Source organism: Perca fluviatilis, chromosome 9 (genome assembly GCF_010015445.1).
Source record: "Perca fluviatilis chromosome 9, GENO_Pfluv_1.0, whole genome shotgun sequence".
NCBI classification, from domain to species: domain Eukaryota; kingdom Metazoa; phylum Chordata; class Actinopteri; order Perciformes; family Percidae; genus Perca; species Perca fluviatilis.
In genome coordinates this window covers 23,958,400-23,983,824 of record NC_053120.1, presented here as the reverse complement: position 1 = coordinate 23,983,824, position 25,425 = coordinate 23,958,400, and the positions used below count along the sequence as shown (strand labels likewise).

General features: G+C 41.5%; 1 protein-coding gene across 4 annotated transcripts in view; it reads right to left on the bottom strand.

The window, feature by feature from the left end:
• The window catches only part of tle2b (TLE family member 2, transcriptional corepressor b), an 84,437-nt gene that overhangs the window by 14,560 nt on the left and 44,452 nt on the right, over positions 1–25,425 (bottom strand). For 3 of the 4 annotated variants that reach the window (XM_039810385.1, XM_039810382.1, XM_039810384.1), the window contains exons 5-9: positions 11,087–11,149; positions 9,302–9,376; positions 6,281–6,461; positions 3,432–3,448; positions 390–530 (exon numbers count right to left, since the gene is read on the bottom strand). In XM_039810385.1, the coding sequence (XP_039666319.1) occupies positions 390–530; positions 3,432–3,448; positions 6,281–6,461; positions 9,302–9,376; positions 11,087–11,149 (477 nt within the window). The remainder of the gene's footprint in view (positions 1–389; positions 531–3,431; positions 3,449–6,280; positions 6,462–9,301; positions 9,377–11,086; positions 11,150–25,425) is intronic. The other variant, XM_039810383.1, reaches the window with a different exon arrangement.

Here is a 25,425-nt window from a genome sequence, read left to right as displayed (position 1 = left end):
CAAACCAAATACAACTCTAATTGGCCGCAGGCCCCCCAAACCCTGTGTGTCATAGGTGATGTTTTACGCACACACACACACACACACACACACACACACACACACACACACACACACACACACACACACACACACACACACACACACACACACACAAATATATGCACACTGTGACGTCTCTGGCGTGTATGTGGCTTACTCTAATCTGTTTTGTAAAAATTATGCACATATGCACATCAATAGCTCACTATTTGCATTTAATAAGAATGATTTGTTTATTGTTCATTTACATGCCATTTCTTTGCAACTACTCAGTTTCCACTGGTCATCATTTAAAGCAACAACTTATCTCATCTTATAAGGACAAGGATACACAAAAAAACACATACATAGGAGTGTGGCGGAAGGGGCTCTTTGTCATCACAGCGCCTCCTCTTTGCCTCAGCTCCTCCCTGCGAGGAGGAGTAGCCTCCTGATGGGCCCTGGCGCTCCTCAGTGGGCTGACTGTCTGTTGATGACACTGACTTACTCTGAAGAAAGACAAGGACAAAAACACGAGCATGAACACACAAACGCTTACTGATACTACCACGGACAGACATCGAGAGACACACCTGACACACCAAGTAAAAACAGATCACTAAATATGTGTTTTTACAAATGCAGCATTGTACAAACACGTAAAACACACCCACATCCACCAATGTACAGCTCATGATGTGAAGGAACATACACACACAATCAATCTGTAGACATTAGCTCAGGTAAAGAATGAAAAGCACACTGAGCAGTAACACAAACATTAACAGAAAGCCCCATAAACACACACACACACACACACACACACACACACACACACACACACACACACACACACACACACACACACACACACACACACACACACACACACACACACACACACACAGCAAGAACAGCAGACGTAAGCACAGGTTAAGAAACAGCCATAGAAGCACACAAGATAGCGTATAAAGCTAATTAGTGCTCTCCCCTCGACACACCAGTCCTCGTGTAAAATATGACTCTCATTATTGGGCAATAAAGCTGTGCAGACATATTTACAATACAGCCTGGCCTGGTGCTTAGCACTCAGAAAAGTCGATCAAAGCGTTGTGCTGTTTTTGCATTGGGGCTGGGGCCAGAGGTTTGGTGAGGGCCACTTGTCATTCTCTGTCCCCCTGTGGCGAGGACAAGAACAGTGAGGGTTTAACACACCAATGAGTCACACAGGAAGGGGCCCACAGGGCCGGCAGGAAGGAGCGTTGGACAGAGGAGGAGAAACCACACAATGGACCTCAGTGCGGCTCAACAAACTTCCCTCTCTTCTTTCTTCTTCTTCTTCTTCTTCTTCTTCTCCCCCTCCTCCTCCGCCTTCGTCCCTCTTCTCCTGACTTCCTCTCGCTGTCCCTTTTTTCCCCTCCATTTAAAATTCCAACATGTTTTACTGTTGCGGAGCTCTCTGACAAATGCCAATTGATATGCATCTCTCCCCTGCCTTCTCTCCCTCCCCTCCGTTTACCAAACACCGCAATGCTTGGCTAAGTTCAGCACAAACCTCAACTCATATGAGAAATACTTTGCTGGTGCTTAACAATCAGCATTGTTTAGCAATTAAATTATGCTAAGGGTTTCATTGTGGACAGAGAGAGAGAGAGAGAGAGAGAGAGAGAGAGAGAGAGAGAGAGGGAATGAAAGTTAAGTCAGTAGCACTCTTAAATCATTTTCATTTCGCAATAAAAGCCAGAACAAAGACTTGCTGGTATTTTTTTTTTTAACGTTTCCCTCCCTATTTCGGTTGATCTTTTTTCTTCCTCTTTAGTCTCTCTCTCTCTTTCCTTTTCCAATTTCACTCTCCATCTCCCTCTTGCCCACTCCCTTCTCTCTGTGTTATCAACAGTTATACTGATGAAGGCCAGCTGTCCATTGCAGCCAGTACAGTAAGCGAGTGTTCACACGGTTTCCATAAAGCAGAGCAATCTGCAGCCAGAGAGAATAGGACAAGCCATAGACATCCACTGAATTTCAATCAGCCAATTTGCACTGCATTAATTCTCCAGGCAATTAATGGGGACTTTTAACTACAGTGACATAAAATATGTGCAAAACCTGTGAGGCAAGATGAACACTTGTATACATTTCATGATTCACTGCATGTTGCATTTACTCTTTCTAAGGATGGATTTTGTTATTTCTTAAAACCCATCAGTTATATTAACCTGAGTGAGTCAGCATACGATCAAATCTAGCCTTCGCACTTAATTAATGGACTGTTGAATCTGAACTTGCCTCACGATACGATATCAGCACGATACTTATGTCACAATACGATATTATTGCGATTTTAAACATATTGCAATATTCTGCGATAAATTGCAATTTATTACCTTATTTCTAACTTCAAATTTTTCCCAATTTCTAATTATGTCCCGAATAGGAAACTTTATCAACACCAGATAAATTTCTCTGTTTGTTCATCTCACTTCAATTTTATTGCTGCGATATGGGATTGTCAAGCAGACAAACTGACCAACATAACAAAAGATCGATACTTGGCGTCTGTGTATCGGTACAGTATTGCCACAGAAAATATTGCGATACTATGCTGTATTGATTTTTTCCACCACCCCTACCGTTTACTGTACCTTTCATTAGCAAAGTGTTGGAAAGATACTTTACATAAATATACTATGAAAGCATGTTTTCTAGAGGGCAGGGTACATGTTTCTTGTGGTCCCCACCTCTCCTGCAACCCTGGCACAGAGCAAGTTCTGTTGGGAAACATCTTTACAAAAGGATCTCAGTGGTGTGATATTGATGTTGTTGTTTTTTGGATACATAGTACACTCAAGTAAACATTTTAAAGTAAGAGTTGCTTGTTTCTACAGACACCGACTGCTGTGTTTCGGGCAGCATTTGCCATTAACTTGGTTTTAATCCTTTCCCTTGTTCTGTAAATCTTGTAGATTACCAGAACATTTGCGGTGCTGAGAAACAAACAGTTGCTTGTTCATCCATTCGTTCAATTTGTACCTTTCTTCCAGATAACCGCGAAATGCTGCGAGCTCAGATGTTAGTGTGATGTAGAATAACCTTGAGGAACTCAAGGTTGATAGCGCTGAGCAGCTATTGTGCTGGTGTTGAGCTGTGCTACTCCTGGCTGAGCTCCAGCAGTACACAGCCTTTTTTAGAGGCCACTTTACAGTGCGTCTCCATTTCCCTCAGTTTATCACTGTCTCACACACACACACACACACACACACACACACACACACACACACACACACACACACACACACACACACACACACACACACACACACACACACACACACACACACACACACACACACACACAGAAATGTGGGTGTAGACGACACTTACTGTACACACATACACAACTATGTACTCACCCTGCTGGGTGCTCCCTCTGCGATGGGGCGGAGAAAGGTAAGGAAAGAGAACAGAGTAGAAAAAAAAGAGAGAGTGGGAGAGAGGAGTAAAGGGGAAAAGAGAGAAAGTTTGACGTCAGTGCTGATAATAATAACAACAGTCCCCCAGTCAGCCAAGGTTAGGCTCAACTACGACTTCTCCTCTCTAAAGATACAGACCCACTATTGTGCCTAATTCCGGCCTCCTCGTTATCTTTCCCTCTCTCTGTTCTCCAACTAGACAAAGCTAGCTGTCTTCCCCTGCTGCCTCTTTCAATGCTCCCTGTCTTCTCACTCATTCTTCCTCTCGTATGTAAGAACAGAAACACAAACAGCTGCAGACATGCACAAGTTCTCACACAGATGCTTAGTACGTTAAAATGAACACATTGATCTCTCTTTCTCTCTCCCTTTCTACTCTTACTCTCGTGCCTTCTTCTTTTCTCTCTTTCTAGCTCTCGATTTATTCATGAGAAAGTCTCTCTTGGCTCTGTGCCTGAAACAGAGCGCAAAGATAACATATTCCATCGGGGTGAATGAAAGTTCATTGGGAGAAAGCGTTTCTCTTGAATTTACACAAGTGCCATGAATACGTCTGTCCATATTATGACAGCAATCTAAACAAGGAAGTTCAAATTCAGTCCAAAAGGTGACTTGCTGTACAAATTAAGCAAAAGCTGCCAGTCACAGATTATGTATAGTATTGCTTTGCATTTTATCTGGTATAAAATGATTTAAAAAATTATCTGTGGGAAGAAACATTCAAAGCAGCATGGAGGGAGTTTGATTGGAAAATCTAAATGAGGTATTTTAACACGCCAGCTATTACCTCAAAGTACAGTAATACTTCGGAGAGAGGTTGGAGGGGTTGCGGATTGGTGGGGGACTTTACACATATATTTTGGGATTGCCCAATGATTTTAGATTTTTGGAAGAATATCCAAAAGGAAATAAAACATGTTTTAGGTATTGACTTTAATTTAGATCCAACATTGTACATACAGGGTATAGTCCCAGATAATGTTGCAGATAGGAACTTGACTTCCTTACTGATAATTCTGCTTTTAATAGCAAAGAAAACAATTATAATAATTAATAATACAGCTTCTTGGTTGAAGCCACAGCCTCCCAGTATAACGGAATGGAGAGAAAGGGTAAAAAGTGTGTTCATCATGGAGGAAATCACAGCGAGGTTGCAGCTCAAGTCAGACAGATTTGATCAAAGATGGTCACCAGTAATACAGATAATGTCACTTGAGTCACCTTTTCCTTCCACTTTAGTTGTATTTTTACACATATTGCAGTAAGGTATGTACTCATTGCTACATGTTGCTCATGTTCCCTCCTTTTAAGAAAGATGGAATATTTGAAGATAGGAGGTGAGGGCATGATTATTTGTTAGAACTGAAACTGTACGAGTGTCTCCTAATGTGCGTTCCTAATGTATGTGTTGTGTGTATGTATGTTCGAAATAAAGATCTGTTTTTTAGATAGATAGACATTTATTGATCCTTTCGGAAATTCATCTTGCACCATACAGCTCATCAAAAAGACAGACAACAGACCATAAACAACAGACAACACAAGACCACCAACCCTTCCCTCCTCCCCACACACCCCCAATACACAATCCCAAATATCTACACATCATACATACAAGAATAGCAAAGTGCAATATCATTAGCGCCAATGGGCTATCAACAGTAAGGTGCATCATCATCATCAGTGGCGTTTTAATATTATACCAACATGCAGTATTGTTAGCCAGAAAGGATCAAGTTATTTTCCCTAATTTATTTAGTACTGTAATGCTGGTAGGAATGAATGATTTGCGAGCCCGGTTGGTTTGTAAGGACGGCACCCTATATCTTCTGCCTGATGGCAGCACCTCATACGCCTGAAATAGGGGATGTAGCCCATCACCTCAAATAGCTTGTCCTTTCCTCACTACCCTGGATTCACAGATTGTGGTCAAAGAACTCAACTGAAGTCCAGCAATCTTGCTGGCCATACTAACTATCCGGTGTAATTTACTTTTATTTGTCACTGACAAAGACAAGTACCAGGCAATGGAGCAGAAAGTCAAAATACTCTCAACAAAAGAGCGATAGAAAAGGACCATCATGTCTTTTTCCACTCTGAAGTCTCAGCTTCCGCATAAAATACAATTTTATTCTGTAGCTGTTGTCAAAGTTTATGTTACTGCTGCTTTGTGCCTATTCTAGTATGAAATAAATTAAATTAAACACACAAATTCTCACATAAATGCAAACATTTTATGAAGAAAAAGATTATTCTTGCATTCGTGATATCTGATGGTTTCATTTTAGATGATTTCCCAGAGTGTGTTACTCTACCTCACTTGTACTGAACTTGCTAAAAATCTTCTCAACACATTTAATAGTGTGACTGATTTTCAATGATGAAACCTTTTGTGTACACTGACCTGAAACAACTGCAAGTACATCAATTTCCACTGCAACTATGATACACTTTAGGGCTACTTTAGGGCTATAAAGGCAAAAATCTCTGCATTTATTAACAACATTTGACCTGCCCAGGATAAATCCTGCTGTAAATACCATAGTGTTTTTGTCCAATACCAATCAAGAGTAATCTTACTATGAACTTTGGGTCATTAAACCGGCTCGACTGTCTTCTGGTTAATGAAAGCATCCTGCCACTGACTGAGAGTCACAAGATCAGAAGAGATAAACTATCCTTTTTTCAGAGGAACTCCACTCTTGAAGACCACCTTGCTAGAATACTTATATAATATATTATCTCCTTTTGGAGACAAAATTAAGGATTAAATGTCTACAGATCTTTACCTCTGAGATGGTCGGGATCAAGGTGGTTGCGATCATCTTTGGAGGCAAGGTGGGCCGAGACCCCCAGGGCCCCGGTCAGCGCAAGAAGCCCTGAGCTCCCCGCCCCCAGGGACAGGCCTGATGGGTGTGGCGTCAGAGGAATGCCAGGAGCATGGTGAGACAGGTGCTGGAGCTGCTGCTGCTGTGGCCACAGGGGAAGGAGGGAGTGGGGAGGGAGGGGTCGGGGAGGGATTGTGTCATACAAGGGGGTGGTTGGTTAGAAAAAACAAGGTATAGAAGAAATGGATAGAAAATAAGCATCAGAAATTGCAAAGAACAAAGGAGAAGGGAAATATGGGGGGAAGGGCAAGTGGGGATTGTGCTTGGAAAAGGGCAGGTGAGAGAGATAGTAGAAAGAGAGACGGTGAATGAAATGAAATCCACATGGAGAGCTCAACAGTTAGAGAGGAAAATAAAGAGATTAGTGGATTAAGAGGTGGAAAAGATGGACACCAAGGACAAGAAAGAGGAATACGAAAGATGGGGAGAAGAAAATTAAACGTTCAGGATACACAGAGAAGTGAAGGAAGAGGAGATGGAAAGTGAAAGAAAGAAGGAGAAACGGTGAAAAGAGCAAAAGGATGAATGGGATTTATTATGAAGGAAAGCCAGGAGGAGGAACATTGAGAAAGAGGCCAGGGAAGAAAATGTTTGAGTCAGAGAGTAAATGATGAGGAGGAACAGAGGGAGATCATGGTGGAGGCAGTGAAAAGTGAAGGAGAATAAGGTGAACAGAAGGGAGAAGATAGGGAAGGATAGGAAGAGAGGTAAATGAGAAGGGGAGGAAAAGTGTGCAGTTGAGAGAGCAAAAGATAAGACGTAGCCAAAAACAATGGGAGAAGAGAAATGAGGACAGGGCCATACAGTAGTAGGAGAGAGAGAATGATAAAAGATCACAAAAGGAGAGATGAGAAAATCCAGGAAAAAAATGAACAGAAAGACAGAGACGAAGCAGAAAAAGAGGATGATGGAGGATAGAGAGAGAAAAGGGAGCAAAGGAGCAGCTACAGATAAAGAAAGGCTATTATCCTGAGTCGAGCATTATAATGTGTTTTTGTGTGTTGTTTTGTCAAGCCAGTGTGTTCGACACACACACACATACACACACACACGCAAGCACGCGCACACACACACACACACACACACACACACATACACACCGAGACAGCCGTGTTTGTAGTGCTGGGAGGAACAAAGGGCTTTAAGTAGACAGTAATGTGATCAGTGCTCTGACAAGCTCTGGAAAGCCCCGTCTACGAGGGCACTCAGGAGCATCACTGTCTGTCTGTGTGTACATGTGAGGACATACAGTATGTTAAGCATGTGGATAATATGTTGTTCTTGGTGATCATGCGCTATTAAATGCAAGTATAGGTGTATTTTGTATATGTGTCAAATGGTATCATTGTAGTTAAGGTATGTATTTTGTCAGATTATGGGCCCTATCTTGCACCCGGCACAGCGAAGCGCAAAGCCCGACGCAAGTGTCTTTGCTAGTTTAAGACCGACGCAGTTGTCAATTTGCCGTCGAGCTTTGCATAGCAAATGCACCTGCGCCCATCTTTGCGCCCATGGGCGTGCTGGTCTTACAGGGACGTCTGTTCAGGTGAATTCTTGGCGTATTGCTATCTTGAGGCAGCGGGAAGTGATCGTGCCATTGACCAACAAAAACCTGGTCTAAAGTCAATAGCGCAGCATTTCATTGTTATTTTAACAGCAAATTAGGCTTATGCACAGCATGCACACACTATGCTTGTTACACACACACAAAGGGAAGCACAGCAGCACACAAAAAGATCACAAATAAAAATATTAGGTGCAAATCCGCCATCATAATAGCAATGCGCCAAGGTACAAACGCGCCTGGCTTTTAAAGGGAATGGGAGATGACACTCTTGATTGGTTTATTGCATGATGCGCCCAAAACACACCTATGAATTAATGAAGACACTAAGTACAACCCTTTTGAACCATGCGCCCGGCGCACGGAGTCTTTTTTCCGCGTTTAAACTAGCAAAAGTGGATTTGGACACGCCCTAAACGCACCTGCGCCATGCGCTTCACACCTTGTGCTTAGATCGTTACAATAGGGCCCTATGTGTGTCAGTTTGAATGTTAGCTTGGTTTTAATATGAAATTATCCAAAAAGTGTATCCAACACAGAAACCTTAATCCCGAGTTCTAATTAAAGCAGTGCACATCATACTGTTGTTGTACAGTAAGTAGACAGTAATGTGATCAGTGCACTGACAATTCGAGCTGACTTATCGGATAACAATCAATGATTTCTTTCTCTTCTAGATCATATTTGAGAAGAGAGCTTCCACATAAGAGACAGAGCAAAAACTACAATGCTTACCCATGTTATTTGGCAAGTGGGACTTGTTACTCGAATATATTTCTTTATACTAATAGTTACTTATTTAAACTACTATCAGCCATGAGCTTTAAAAATCGCTGCTCCCCAAATGTTATTTTACTGGGAGCAGTAATTTATTATAGTTTAATATAAAATTGGAAACAGTGTCCAGTAAAACAGGATGCAACATCTCATTTGCCGCTGCCACAATCATTTAATTGGGCTTTACACAACATAAATACAATCCCACACTCTGAATGAGATGCTGATTAACATCTGATTGTAAAAGATTGGCTCTTTCAGTGGTTATAGACTACTTTAAACACGGATACATCGAAAAAATAACTCTTCAAAAGCCATTTTCATTTAGAAAATCTTGAAAATTAAAGCTCCCCAGCATTAGCTAGTAAAATAAAACGTGCCTGACTGAATCTACATTTACCACGATCAACATCGCCATCTGGGGCACAAACTGTAAACGTGAACGCCTATAGTGATGTTTCTGTCAATCCCTTACCTATTTGAAAGAATGCTGACTCTCGTCAGTCTGATTGGTCCTAACTTAATGTGTTCAGTGCATATGTGTGTGTCTGTGCTGTCAAGATGAATGGAAGGTGACTCACCCCGATAATGGCGTTGAGCTCAGCCATGGTGACCTGCTTCGCCCTTTCCACTGCTTGGACCACCTGTTGCTGGTGCTACACACACACACACGCACACACACGCACGCACGCACGCACGCACGCACGCACGCACACACACACACACACACACACACACACACACACACACACACACACACACACACACACACACACACACACACACACACACACACACACACACACACATTTAATGCCACAGAAAGAGAGTACGGTTTGCAGTATATAGTGTAAAGTAACCATAATGTATATTGCATATACAGTCAGTGATCATACATGAACCAAACTTGAGAAAAGGTGTTGTCCTGCTTGTGCGGGGTGTATAAATATAAATGTCTAGATTGGGAAATCATTCATTCACACTGACAAAGAAGTCACACACACACACACACACCACACACACACACACACACACACACACACACACACACACACACACACACACACACACACACACACACACACACACACACACACAGACTAAAATCTCAGGTCTGTTTACACAAAATCCCAATGTAGTCACACAAACGCAAATATGCATGTGTGCAACAGTGCTCGCACACACACAGACACAGTGTCAATATGCATGCTCTCACACTCTCAGACAAAAAGAAGTGTGTCTGCAGGTTTGTACTCCAGTCTTCTATACACTACCACACATACAACTAGTGCACATACAGTCAGAGCAACAATAAAACAATGTATTTAAACTTTAATAACCATGCTCCTCTTACTTATTTAAGTTGTATTAAGCAGATATAAATAAAAATGTAGCTTTAAGAAGCAATTATGGAGGCCAAGCACATACGCACACACACACACACACACACACACACACACACACACACACACACACACACACACACACACACACAGAAATGGTGATGATGTTGTTGAATGATAAGAGGCCCCAAAGGAGTGACTGTATTTAATTTAAAGATATGTTCAGGAAAAAAAATTAATATTACTCCTAAAGCCAGAGAGCCTTCTTTATAAAATACTATACAATTGGCTCTAATACCATAATAAGTTGTTCTGTATTGTTTCCAGTGACCTTGATACTAATTTGTTCAATATCAGTACCTTTTGATCTTGTACAGATCATTTAGTGCAAAACCACAGGACCACATATGAGGCATATGCAGCTAACAGGTTAATGGGACATGAAATTATTAATGCGGCAAAGATCAGCTTTCAAAAACAGGAAATCTACTTTGATCATAATGCAGTAACGTAAATTGTATTCGCCACATTAGTAAACTATGATGACAATGTTTCTAATTAATTTTATTTACTGTTTAGCCAGATGTTGTGTTTAACGAAGATATATTTAGTTTAATGGCAGTTTGATAAGATATCAATAGATTGGTTGATTGATTTGCTTTGCAAACAAAGAGGATGACTTATTGAGGCAGCTTGCAATAATTCAATAAATAAATGCAATAAACTCTAGCTTTAAAATTGATCATAAAGTTGAATCAACACAATTCTGACAAAATTTTTTTCTTTTTTTCACACTTTATTCTACTTGAGCACACAAATTAAAATCAATGTTTTTTTTAGCAATATAATGAGAACTTCTGAAATGATATTTTACTCAGCATGCAATTTTATGTATTTTTGGTTTATTATTCTGAATGCAAAGAAAATGTGATATAAGCCTGGGGTGTAAAAAACTGTCCCTTGATCATGTGTATGCAAATTTTAAGTTTATCTATAAGTGTGTCTGGCAGTGGTGACACTTACCTCTTGAGAGAGGAAAGGGATGATCTGAGCGCAGATGGCACTGAGACGCTTGACAATCTCCGCCTGTGATGGAAAGAGAGAGAGAGAAACAAGGGAAAGAGACAGAAGGAGAGAGAAGAGGATATATGATAATGTTGCATACCGTAAGATAATAAGTACACAATTAACACAGCATATGATACACCTTTACAGCACATTAAGCCTTTGCTGCATTTAAAACATATTTCTAATGAGCTAGGAGTTCAGTCAATGACAACTCTATGAGACAGAGAGAAGAAATATAAAACAGAGGTGGAAGGATGAAGGCAGCATTAGGTCTTTTAGCATTACCTTACTCTCATCTAGCTCGGCCATACACACTCTTCAGCCTTCCTCCATCTCTTTCTTTGTTACTCTCTCACCACAAACACACACAAACACGAGTGAACAAACACACATTCACAAAAAGCAGAAAACATGTAAGGATTTCTCTCAAAAGCTCTCTATTTCCTAAAACTCGTAAAAACCATAAAATGCTTTCTTACCTCCCCACACACACATAGACAACACACACACACACACACACACACACACACACACACACACACACACACACACACACACACACACACACACACACACACACACACACACACACACACACACACACACGCCAAACCTAGTAACCATCCGCAGAATACAGCTGCCTGCACACATGGACACATACAAACATAAGCCAACACTCTCTCTGTGTCAGACACGTACCCACACACACACTAACACACTCGCGCGCACACACACTGAACCTCTGCGGTGTGTCTAATTCTATCTGTCTGAGTGCCCTCAGCCTCATTTTGTTCTCTTCTTCACTCAGCCGTTCCCTCTTTTTCTACAACAGCTCTCACACTGAGCCATTATTACCCTATTCATTCTCTTCCTCCCATCCTCCCTCCACTCCCCCTCCTTTGCTCGCTTTGTCTCATTTTCTCCCATCTTTCTATTTTTCTATATTATTCCCTTTCTCTTTATTTTAATTTGTCCTCTCTTCTTTCTCTCAGTTGCTCATTTTCTTCCTTTAATATCAGTCTTCTCTCTTTTCTTTGTTACTTTGCTGTCACACATTACCACGACCATACACACTTATTTTATTTTTTTTCTCTTTCTTTCTTTCTCTGTATCCCTCCCTCCACTAATACTGTACATGTTTCTGGCACTTGAAGATACTGGAGAAGAACAGAGAAAGATAGCAAAGGGACGATGGAGGGCAATGCAATGATTGACAGGGTTGTATACATCATCATCCAAAGGCTCACTCACTCACACACACACACACACACACACACACACACACACACACACACACACACACACACACGCTCAGTCAGCCTGTCAGTCACAGCCAGTCTCATTGACACTTCATAAACTTCATAAACTGGCTATCACCAGACACACAGCTCTGTTCCAAGGACATGCACAGTCTTATCACATCATACATGTGTCAACGTATGCATGTGTGAGAGAGTGGGTGAGAGAGAGAGAGAGGGGGGGTGTGTGTGTGTGTGTGTGTGGTAGTGTGTGTGTGTGTGTGTGTGTGTGTGTGTGAGAGAATGAGTTTTTACAGAATTTCTTATTGGTGTTGATTCTGCTGAAGTCATTTTTTTAAAGACTACTGAATGTTTGTCTGCTTGACTCCACTTTATCCCTTTATTTGCTTTCTATTCTTTTCTAACTTTTTTCTATTTCCATGCTGTAATCTAGTAGAAGATTACAGTATGAAAATGAGGCATGCACATACAATTCATCAAATAGAACCTGCATACAGTCCATACATTTATACCACTGAGAGCCTAATGATGGCTGCATGAGTTGGCCATGTTGCCTGTTAACAGTTACCAAATATATCAGTTTCCCTTTTTGAGTTAACCTGACCTTCAGGTCTTGGAATTGGGAAATGTTCTCTTATCAGTCAAAAAACATCACAATCTGCTAAAAATTTAATCAGCAAATTGCCCAACCTGAGAGAGGTTTTCAGAATCAATTGACGTGCAGTCCAAAAACTGCTACTTGTGAAATGGTTCAACGTGGAGAAAAAGGAAAGTTCACCACCATCGCTGACCACTAACCTATGGTGCTAACGATTTGATTGCAGGGACAATGATAAAACGTTGTACATTGTACATAAATTACACGTTTCCTTTAATTCCCCCAATTATATGGCATTATCTATTCTGAATCAACTCTTCTCCCATCAGTTATATCTCGGCAACTACACCAGATACACCACATAGCTACCAAATACAGGTTGTCCTCAGGGAACAGATCAATTCAGATGGCCTCGCTCAGTTTTGGCCAGATAAAAGCCAATCGGACAGGACTGATGCTGAACCATAAGTCAGAACCAGACAGAACTGACTTGAACATGGTCAATTTATGTAGGCTGCTTTCATTCTATTTCTATAAGCTGGCTGGAAGTTTGATTTAAAGTTACACAAATAAGCATAACTAAATAGATATCAATAACAGAGAAGCATAAACAAACAGTACAAAGAAGAAAGAAAGCTTTTACTCAGTTATATGGACGCATTAAAAGCATTCAGAACAAAAAATGCTTGCAGTTAAGTTTTCAATAAGGATTGACTCTATTCTATGTTACAACAGAAGAAAGATCAGCCCAGTGACCAATTATATTTCTCATATGATGAATGATGTTAGCTAAATACAGTATCAGTTAAAGAAAATAAGTATCGGTACAGTTTAAGAAATGTTAGGATTAGCTTCCTACTTCTTTGTTTTGTATGCATTGGCTGCCCATGACACAAGGTATTGAACTATAGACTGTAAACTAAAAGCTAACTAAATAAATAATTATCTGTGGGTTTAGCACTGTTAGCAAGCCTTTCACATTACACTGAATTATTTGATTCATCGTTCTTAACAAAAATATCAATTAATGCAAGTTAAACCATGGAAACGACAATCATTGTATATTTTGTACATGCTTCGTAAATGCCAGTCAGCCGATGGATTTACAATAGAGTAAGAGTGAGCTGGGCTGAAGCAGTCTGAGCTGGGCCAGGTGTCAGAAACAACACGGCACAGTCTCGTTCCACAACCCTGCCAAAGCACAGCCACCAGGGAGCACTGGCAAAGACTGGCCGGATGGAGGGATGAACGGATGGAGGGATGAATGGATGGGTAGATACAAAAGAAAAGAGGGGGCTGTTCAATAAACACCTGAGGGCAGATATGCTGCCAACTGGCATGGGGACAGAGAGAGACAGAGAAAGAGAGGCTTTAAATGAAACAGAGATAAAATGTAGGTGAGGGACAAAGAAGTGCACACATTCTTTTCATTTTAAAGAGCAAAAATGTCCTAAATTATTCTCTAAAATACACAAATAGATGGAGGAATTGAAATTGATGGTAGGGTTAGAGGAGGGGAGAAAACGAAGAAGACGAAGGAAGAAGAAGGAATGAACTGTAGGACAAGGACAGCTTGTTCCAGAGGCTATGGTGAATATTAGCCTGTCTGAGGGGCACGCACGCACGCACGCACGCACGCACTCACACACACACACACACACACACACACACACACACAGTAGCAGTGTGCTCAGACTTGTTATCTCGTCAGATCATTAAATATATAGCAATACACATATCGATAAAACATAAATCAAAAATACCAATTCATATACTATTACATGTGTACATATCTTCTATGTTGACTGAGTGTATGGTCGAGTCAAATCACATTTTCTTTAAACAGAAGTAATACTAAAAGCTTGCAAGTAAGCACATGATCACACCAGGACTTACAAGTAAAGGCACATCAACCTGTGTAGTGATTGGTTTTAAATGATCACTTAAGAGACTAGAAGCAACAGACAGCAAAGAGATCTCTGTAACTTATCTGAAGTGGAGAGTTGAGCAGAGTTCATCATCCTGCAAATTAGCAGCAATTTGTTTACAGGTGTGTTCACCTAATGTTGAATTTGAAAACTTCTTTTGACTTTGTCTATCGAGTGAAAGTTTTTTTTTTAAAGTTGACTGTAGCTATATATGCTGTCCCTGTCATCAAGTGCCTCAGTCTATTTACAGCAAAATTATAGCAACGAGAGCGCATTTCCATTAAAATATCTCACTGTGTTTTTTTTTATTGTATTGTTTCTGCAATAACTGGCCTGCCGTAGCTGGTGTGAAATCATGTTGAACAGCACATTATCATGAAAGTTTAAACATACAAAGTAAAGATCATATTTGGTATCACAGTAATACATTCTTCCTTGACCCAACATTTTTCACCTACATTTAACTGTCAATCAGGAAAAAAAATGCATCAGAGTACAAGGAACCAATTTCTACAGCAACACTTGGCTCAGTAGTCCAGAATGCATGCAGAGACAAGAGTTGTGCTTGCATAACAGGTGTACTGTAATTAAAAAAAAATCTTGACTGGAAAAACTCATTCTCCTACACTTACTTTGCAATAACTATTGCTATTTCTCTCTCTCCACCCACATGTTTAAACACGTTCCTGCCTGTTCTGTGAAGGCTGTCAAAAGGCATTCGAGGAAATGTAGAAAATGACTAACTGAAGTCAAAATAGATTAAATAGGTGGGTAGATGAGGCGGTGGGTAGGTACACTAGAAAAGACAATAATAACACTCACTCACAAAACAAGCCATCACAGACTGATGGTGTAACAGCGGTTCTGCATGTGGGATTTTCGTTAAATAATGAGCCAGCATCTGCTTGTTTAAGAGGGACGGGGTCCTACTGGAGTACGATCTGCCCCCAAGCTATTTTTTTTTTTTTAAATGCTTGGAATGACACGGCGTCCTACGTTGTGTAACTGTAGCATATTGGCAGGCTTGGACAAGGTTAGTCTATATCCTCAATATTCTACTTCCGGGATTCCTCCGGTGCCGCAGGAAAATCCGCCGGATGCATGTATTTTCGCCGATATCCGTTTCCTTCCGCTTTCTTTGTGTTAGAATTTTAAACTCCGGTGGATTTATGAGGACTATGGTTAACTGCTCCTCAGATCTCTGCAGGATAAATCTAGACAGTTAGCTTGACTATCTGTCCAATCTGAGTTTTCTCTTGCACGACTAAAACAACTTTGAACGTTCACGTTCCACCAAAACAAGTTCCTTACCAAGGCTGTTTTGCAGCGGCTCCGTTCGGAGCTTAGCGCCATCCATGATGTGATTGGTTTAAAGAAATGCCAATAAACCAGAGCACGTTTTTCTCCCATCCCGGAATGCTGTGTATGTGGACTACAGTGCGGATCAGGCTTATGTCCGAGCCCGACATAGTTAAAATCAAATTTTTTCTCATACTAATGACACATGTACGTTTGTTTGTGTGGAAAGCCAGCTTTTATTAAGCAACTGTAGGAAGGCATTCGGAAATATCAACAGATGAGCGCATCAGCGCACATGGGGCAACAAGAGGCACGCTGATGTGACTGAGCCCGACCCGAACATCATCGGGTCCCGTCGGGTCCAGTCGGACTCGGGTCGGGTATCCATCCTTTAATGTGAACTAGCCAGACCCTCCTCCGCAGTGCTGTGGAGGTTGGTCTGGCAAAGCGAGACTAGTACGAGGTAAAAAATTATATATGGAGGTTCATATATAATAGCTCATAATCAAGACCAGAAATGGAGACAAGCTCATAAGTAGGGATGAATTGACAGAAAACAAGCTCATGTTTTTCATTGTAGACTTTTCACTCGTGACACTGAAGTGAACTTGAACTGGAACATCGGGGGAAGACACTTCCCTGTGAAAGATCAGCATTGTATTTGGTCTCCCAGCATGATGGCAGGCATCAGTGACCATTTTCATCGGCCAATAAAGCTTGGTGAATTTGAATGTGACGAGCGTGGGTTGAGTTTGGCACGGGAGGAGGGAGATGGTGCCCAGTGTGCTCAGGCACTGCCAGCTGTGCCAGCTTCTGAGGCCCACTACGGCTGAGCGAGCCAGCGTTATGGAGGGGGCCTGTGTGTGTGTGTGTGTGTGTGTGTGATACCCCACTCCTCTACTCACTCTACAGTAATTGTTCTCAACAAAAATCTTTGCCATCTTTCTTACAGTACAGTAATATTATATCTATTTCTAGCATTTCTCTCTGGCTTGTTACCTGAATAGTTGCTGGTTTGAATCCTTGGAAGTAGTCTGGGAGACTGACAGGCAAATTCACAAAAGGATTATGCTGCTTTTGTGGCTGCTAAACCTGCACAAATAAGACTAAAAGAAACCATGTAATTCTTAAAGCACCAGCAAAAGGTGAAATGCACCACTAACTGTGCTGCCAAGCAAATAGTGGCATATAAATAAATAAATAACAATAACATAACAGCACTGACTGACTGGAATATTATATTTCTCTGTCACGTTTAAATTCCTTCCTTGTATTGAGGAATGCCTCTGCACCTCGTTGGTCGGGACCTGTAGCTCGCGATCTGAAAATTTCATAAATTTAAAATTACACTCAGCTGCAAAAATGTGTTGCTGTGTTTGTGTTGTAATATCTTTAATCTTTTTTTGGGGGGCATTTTAGGCCTTTATTTGTATAGGACAGCTTAGACTTGAAAGGGGGGAGAGAGGGGGAATGACATACAGCAAAGGGCCGCAGCTCGGAGTTGAATCCGCAGCCACTGCGTCGAGGAGCAAACCTCTACATATAATTAATTTTTTTAATCGGACCTTGAGACGGGGCAGATAGCCGTTGCAAGGCATTCACAATTCATGGTGCCATGAGCGGCCACAATCCATTCTTTGTGAATTTGCCCAAGAGTGAGCAACGGTTGAGCGTAGCACTTAACCCCCAACAGCAAAAGGATGCATGCCCAGTCAACATTACATTTTTAGAGAAAGCAAGTGATACAAAATGGTTTTGTGGTGACAGGAAGAGTGCTAAGGCTCTGACCTTTACACTTCCTATGACTGCTTGTTTATAATATTGGTGATCGAAAAATTAAGGCTTATTCCACTGTTGCTCTCCAGTTGCCCTAGATAAATGTATTCTATGTGTGTGAAATGTTATACATAAATAGTGTGCATATGCACTGCAGTGATGAGATGTGTCCAAAATGATTTCCTTGTTCACTCATTCACTCAATTAGAGGTGAAAAAAGTTAGCCGCTTAATCAATTAGTCGATGAACAGAAAATGAATGGTAACCATTTTAATTATCAATTAATTTTTCTAGCAGAAAATGCCAACATTATCTAGTTCCAATGTCTTTTCCAACATCAAGTTGTGAGTATTCTAAGATATTAATCTGAATATGTTGGGGGTTCTGACTGCAATTTGACAATAAAACCTGAGGCTTTAGGAAATGGTGATCAGCATTTTTCACTATTTTCGGAAAGTTTTTAACCAAAAAGTTAATTTTTTCAAATTACTTGATAATGAAAATAATTCTTAGCTGCAGCCATTCACGCTATGTTGAGTAGTAAACTTAGATTGTGAACACTTATAATATGAATCATCATCATTTTGCATCATCACTGACAAGTGTAATGTCTAGGTACTTTCAGAGTCATATATCAAAGACAAAGCATTGGATTCTGGGATTTTCCTTTCATCAAAAAGTAGTGTCCATGCTATGAAGTGATTTTGGACACAGCAATATTGTATGTTACAGTGCCCATTGCTGCAGAATACCCTCATTTATCTTCAAGAGTCAGAGGGTGTGTACATATCACACACACACACACACACACACACACACACACACACACACACACACACACACACACACACACACACACACACACACACACACACACACACACACACACACACAATCCTGGAGCTTATCTCTGTCCTCTGCTTTCTAATTGTACTGCTCTCTCCTCTGTGAACAGTTTAAGGTAAATATTTGTAGCCAGTGACGCACTAATCACCCACTGATTGGGGTTGCAGGCACAGAGCTGTTCAATATAAACAGCCATTCCTGCTTCCTCTCATTCAAACCCCCACCTCCTCCTTTCTTTAGTCTTTCTCTCCATGCAATCAGCCCTCTTCTGTTTCTATTCTGCTGGCTCATTTTTCCACTTCCGCAGTATCTCTCACTCTCGCTCTCTTTCTGTGTTCTCTCGCTCTGTTTTCCATCAGTGCACATGGCCTTGCTCTTTTGCTCTCCCTCTCTGCCCTTCTTCTAATTCTCTCTCATTTCTTCCTCCTTCTCCTTGCCTAGCTCTCTGCCCTGCTTCTCTCCCAGAATCTCTCTTCCTCCACCCCCCAACCCTCTTTTTTCTTTTCTTGCTCAGTCTTGCCTTCTTCTCCCTGCCCTCTCTCTCTCTCTCTGGGCAGCGAGCCAGCTCCTCTTCCCTGGCACGGAGCCAACTCCTCACCTCCTCCTCTCCTCCTCCCTCCCTTCCCCTATCCCCCTTGCCTCTGATTGATGGCCCCTCTATTCTAAGGAGAGGAAGAGAAACAGAGAAAGAGAAAGAGAGAGAGGGAGTGGGAGAGGGAAGGGGAGCAGCAAAGCACACGCTCACACACAAAAACACTAAGAGGCACACACACGTGCACACAAGCACTCTTAGAATTGTGCACACAAATTCAACTACACACAAACACACACACAAGTACACACACAAAAGCCACCACAAACAGTCGAAGACACGCGCACACACACAAAAGCAACAAGGGCACACAGAAAACCAATCCAAACAGAGCAGAGGAGAGCACACATACAACGAGCTGTGTGCAGAGCAAGCAGAGCCTCCCAGCATGTGACTAACAAGCCACACACACACACACACACACACACACACACACACACACACACACACAGACACACGGACACACAGACACACACACGTCCTCAGACACACAGACGCACACATAAAGACACAGATTCAACCTTCAGTGCATTAACAATACAACATAGGCAGCGGACCAGGCAGCAGAAACATTTAGAATGAAAAATACAGACAGACAGCTCACTCCAACTCACACACACACACACACACACACACAAACACACTCTATCTCTCTCACACACACACACACACACACACACACACACACACACACACACACACACACACACACACACACACACACACACACACACACACACAGGTGGATATCTATCACAGTTACCAACATATACTAACAATGAATTCACACAAAAGCACGTACAGTATAAGCCTGTATGTAAGGACATAGATGCATGGTCCATACACCTCTGCAATATACACACACACACACACACACACACACACACACACACACACACACACACACACACACACACACACACACACAAACACAGGGAATCTTTCTAGGGCATGTGATTGTGACACAAATCTGTGTCTCACAGTTGGGGTTGTAGTTTTACAACCAACAAGATCCCCCTCCAAACCCTTCACTCTGGCTATATAATACACTAAGCTATTAGTCATATTAGCACTGTGCCAATCTCACCAGCTTAGCATTACAGACTCATACCTTAAACTCATCCCCAAAAAAAAAAAAAAAAAAAAAATTTGTTAAAATTATTTTTTTTCTGTTGGAAACATGACCCACATATTATGGCCTTGTGGCATATTATATTTTGATAATTACTCTTAAGACCAATAGATGACATATTTTCAACTGGTCTTACTTGCTAAAATGCATTTATGTATGCCGGAATAAAACATAAGAAGACTATGGGCCCTATCTTGCACTCAGCGCAATTGCCTTTGTACACCGACGCATGTATCGTTCCTATTTTACACCCGACGCACAGCGGACCTTTCCCTCCACAGACGCACGTTGGTAAATTAGGGAATGTATTTGCGCTCCCGGAGGCGGTTCAGCGAAAAGAGGAGGCGTGTTCAGGCGCAAACGTTCCCTGGTGCTATTTTGCAGTTTTAGAAAACAATTCCGCCACAGACCAGGAAAAACCTGGTCTAAAGTCAGTGGCGCTAGTCCAAAGTCAGTGGCGCGTTATTCAGATGCTATTTTAGGGGCGCATGCTTGGCCATAATAATAGCGTCTGCACAACGCGCATACACTTTGCTTCTCTCATCTACACAGACGCAGAAGTTCCCATTTTTGCAAACCATACATAAATACAAGGAAAAATATTACTGAAAATGCACTTCAGGTGTTTGGATAGGTCAGGAGGCACTTTGCAGTACAGTCCTCAAAAAGTCGCAGCATTCTTTGTGGCTTGTTGTGTTTTACACAACATTTCCATAAATCATGGATGTCCGCCATGGAACAAGCGCGCCTGATCTTAAAGGGAATGTGAGATGATGCACTGATTTTAGATTTGCGTCGGGCGCAAGACTCATTTATCCCGCCGGTAAAAGCTACTTGCGTTTCACGTTTGATACTTGCGTTTCAGATCGTTAAAATAGTGCCCTATGAGTCTACAACCACGCTAGCAGCTCTGTATGGCTGTACAGCGATGCTTTAAGGTAAATGCTAGCATCAGCATGCAAACATGCTTACAAACACAATGCTAGATGAAAAGTCAGGAGAGCACCAAATTCATTAGCATAAATCGAGTTTCCCACATTGTGTGGGAAACATCAATGTCTGTACAAACTTTTGTGCCAATCCATCTGATGATGTTGAGATATTTGGGATTATAGGTGAAACAGGAAAAGTCAGGGGGAAACCAAAGTTAGTAGGATTCATCTTCTGGGGACCATGGATACATCTGGAAAATAACATGGAATTCATACAATAGTTGTTGAGATATTTCAGTCTCGACCAAAGTGGTGGACCAACCGACCGACAGACAGAAAGACATTGACACTGCCATCCTTAGAGGCATGCTGCTAGCTTGGCTAAAAAGCTTTTCTGTTCCTTTAACCATGTAGTATACAATACAATTCCAACTATAAATGAAATTTAGTTCATTTAATTATAAAATAAAAAAGAATTACTTGAACATATGTTCCTTGTGAATTTATGTATGACATTATAAAGAAACTGATTTCAAATGGAATGTGCAGCAGTCATACCTGGATAAAAGCTGCTGCCTCGGAGTATTAGCCCCTTATTTTTCCCAATATAAGCACTGTTTACAGAACATGGTAGACAAACACACACACACAGACACACACACACACACACTCAGAGCTCCTCTGCCAGAGTGACAAAGCCATTACATTAAAAGGCTAGCTCCCTGGGAATTTAATCACTTGTTTTCTATCTCATCTCATCTTTCTCTCTTTCTTTTTCACTGTTTTTCCTTCTCTCAACTTATTTTCTATCATTCCTAAAGGGTTATATCACACTCTATTACCGCTCTCTCTCTCTCTCTCTATGCCTCATTATTCACAAATGAGCTCTGTAACACATGTATGCACAGGCATACACATGACACACACACACACGCACACACACACACACACACACACACACACACACACACACACACACACACATACACACAGAGAGCACAGATGCTACAACATGTGCAAAAAGAGGGACTGCATACACCAATGATCAGAGAGGGTAAACACATACACATGCACACACATACAAAGTAATTTGACCTCTCCAAAACCGGTTCTAGTTGACCCACATATGCGTTCGTCCTAATCCAGCCTTTAATAAAAACTGTTTAAAAAAGAACCAACAAACTCTAACCAAAACTGTGGGATTATCGTCTGACTAGGAGGTGGGAATGGCAGAGAGAGAAAATATGAGGCAGAGAGGATAGAAAGAGCGAGATTGAGAAAGAAAACGTGGAAAGAGAGAGGAGCCCAATCCTATTATGAACCAAAGCGGTGAGTTAAAAATGAAGATACAGTGCCTTGCGAAAGTATTCGGCCCCTTAACGCGTTTCGACCTTTTGCCACATTTCAGGCCTCAAACATAAAGATATAAAACTGTAATTTTTTGTGAAGAATCAACAACAAGTGGGTCCCAATTATGAAGTGGAACGAAATTCATTGGCTATTTCAAACTTTTTTAACAAATAAAAAACTGAAAAAGTGGGCGTGCAAAATTATTCAGCCCCTTTACTTTCAGTTTGCAAAGCAATCTCTCCAGAAGTTCAGTGATGATCTCTGAATGATCCAATGTTGACCTAAATGACTAATGATGATAAATAGAATCCACCTGTGTGTAATCAAGTCTCCGTATAAATGCACCTGCTCTGTGATAGTCTCAGAGGTCCGTTTAAAGCGCAGGGAGCATCATGAAGAACAAGGAACACACCAGGCAGGTCCGAGATACTGTTGTGGAGAAGTTTAAAGCTGGATTTGGATACAAAAAGATTTCCCAAGCTTTAAACATCCCAAGGAGCACTGTGCAGCGATAATATTGAAATGGAAGGAGTATCAGACCACTACAAATCTACGAAGACCCGGCCGTCCCTCTAAACTTTCAGCTCATACAATGAGAAGACTGATCAGAGATGCAGCCAAGAGGCCCATGATCACTCTGGATGAACTGCAGAGATCTACAGCTGAGGTGGTAGACTCTGTCCATAGGACAACAATCAGTCGTATACTGCACAAATCTGGCCTTTATGGAAGAGTGGCAAGAAGAAAGCCATTTCTTAAAGATATCCATAAAAAGTGTCGTTTAAAGTTTGCCAAAAGCCACCTGGGAGACACACCAAACATGTGGAAGAAGGTGCTGTGGTCAGATGAAACCAAAATCGAACTTTTTGGCAACAATGCAAAACGTTATGTTTGGCGTAAAAAGCAACACAGCTCATCACCCTGAAACACCATCCCCACCTGTCAAACATGGTGGTGGCAGCATCATGGTTTGGGCCTGCTTTTCTTCAGCAGGGACAGGGAAGATGGTTAAAATTGATGGGAAGATGGATGGAGCCAAATACAGGACCATTCTGGAAGAAAACCTGATGGAGTCTGCAAAAGACCACAGACGGGCGAGAATTTGTCTTCCAACAAGACAATGATCCAAAACATAAAGGCAAAATCTACAATGGAATGGTTCACAAATAAACATATCCAGGTGTTAGAATGGCCAAGTCAAAGTCCAGACCTGAATCCAATCGAGAATCTGTGGAAAGAACTGAAAAACTGCTGTTCACAAACGCTCTCCATCCAACCTCACTGAGCTCGAGCTGTTTTGCAAGGAGGAATGGGCAAAAATGTCAGTCTCTCGATGTGCAAAACTGATAGAGACATACCCAAGCGACTTACAGCTGTAATCGCAGCAAAAGGTGGCGCTACAAAAGTATTAACTTAAGGGGGCTGAATAATTTTGGCGCCCAATATTTCAGTTTTTATTTGTTTAAAAGGTTTGAAATATCCAATAAATTTCGTTCCACTTCATGATTGTGTCCCACTTGTTGTTGATTCTTCACAAAAATTACAGTTTTATATCTTGATGTTTGAGGCCTGAAATGTGGCAAAGGTCGAAAAGTTCAAGGGGGCCGAATACATTCGCAAGGCACTGTATCTCTCTCTTGCACTCTTTTGCTCCCTCTCTTTCTCATTGTTGTTCACTCCCTCCTCCCTCCCAAATGAAATGAGGATTCAGGTCACAACTTCAGCCAAATATACCAACGCACGCACACACACGCACACGCACGCACACGCACACACACACACACACACACACACACACACACACACACACACAGAGCACAGATGCTACAACATGTGCAAAAAGAGGGACTGCATACACCAATGATCAGAGAGTGTAAACACATACACATGCACACACATACAAAGTAATTTGACCTCTCCAAAACCGGTTCTAGTTGACCCACATATGCAGGTTCGTCCTAATCCAGCCTTTAATAAAAACTGTTTAAAAAGAACCAACAAACTCAAACCACAACTGTGGGATTATCGTCTCACTGGGAGGTGAGAATGGCAGAGAGAGAAAATATGAGGCAGAGAGGATAGAAAGAGTGCGATTGAGAAAGAAAACGTGGAAAGAGAGAGGAGTCCAATCCTATTATGAACCAAAGCGGTGAGTTAAAAATGAAGGCATCTCTCTCTTGCACTCTTTTGCTCCCTCTCTTTCTCATTCTTGTTCACTCTCTCATCCCTCCCAAATGAAATGAGGATTCAGGTCACAACTTCAGCCAAATATACCAACGCATTCACACACACACACACACACACACACACACACACACACACACACACACACACACACACACACATGCACAAACATGCATAAAAAGGCTAGACAGCTCAGGCTAATTAGGCCGTAGGATAAGGGCATGCACACACTTAACACAAACAGATAAACATTCTCTCATGTCATCTCCCTCTCCTGCTTGTACTTTGGCTTAATTTTTCTTAGTCCCTGTTTCTGTTTTATTCATTTTCTCAGTTTATTTCTTGACCTAGTTCATCGTCTTTTTTTCCCTTTCTTTTCAGCTCGATTCACAGATTTT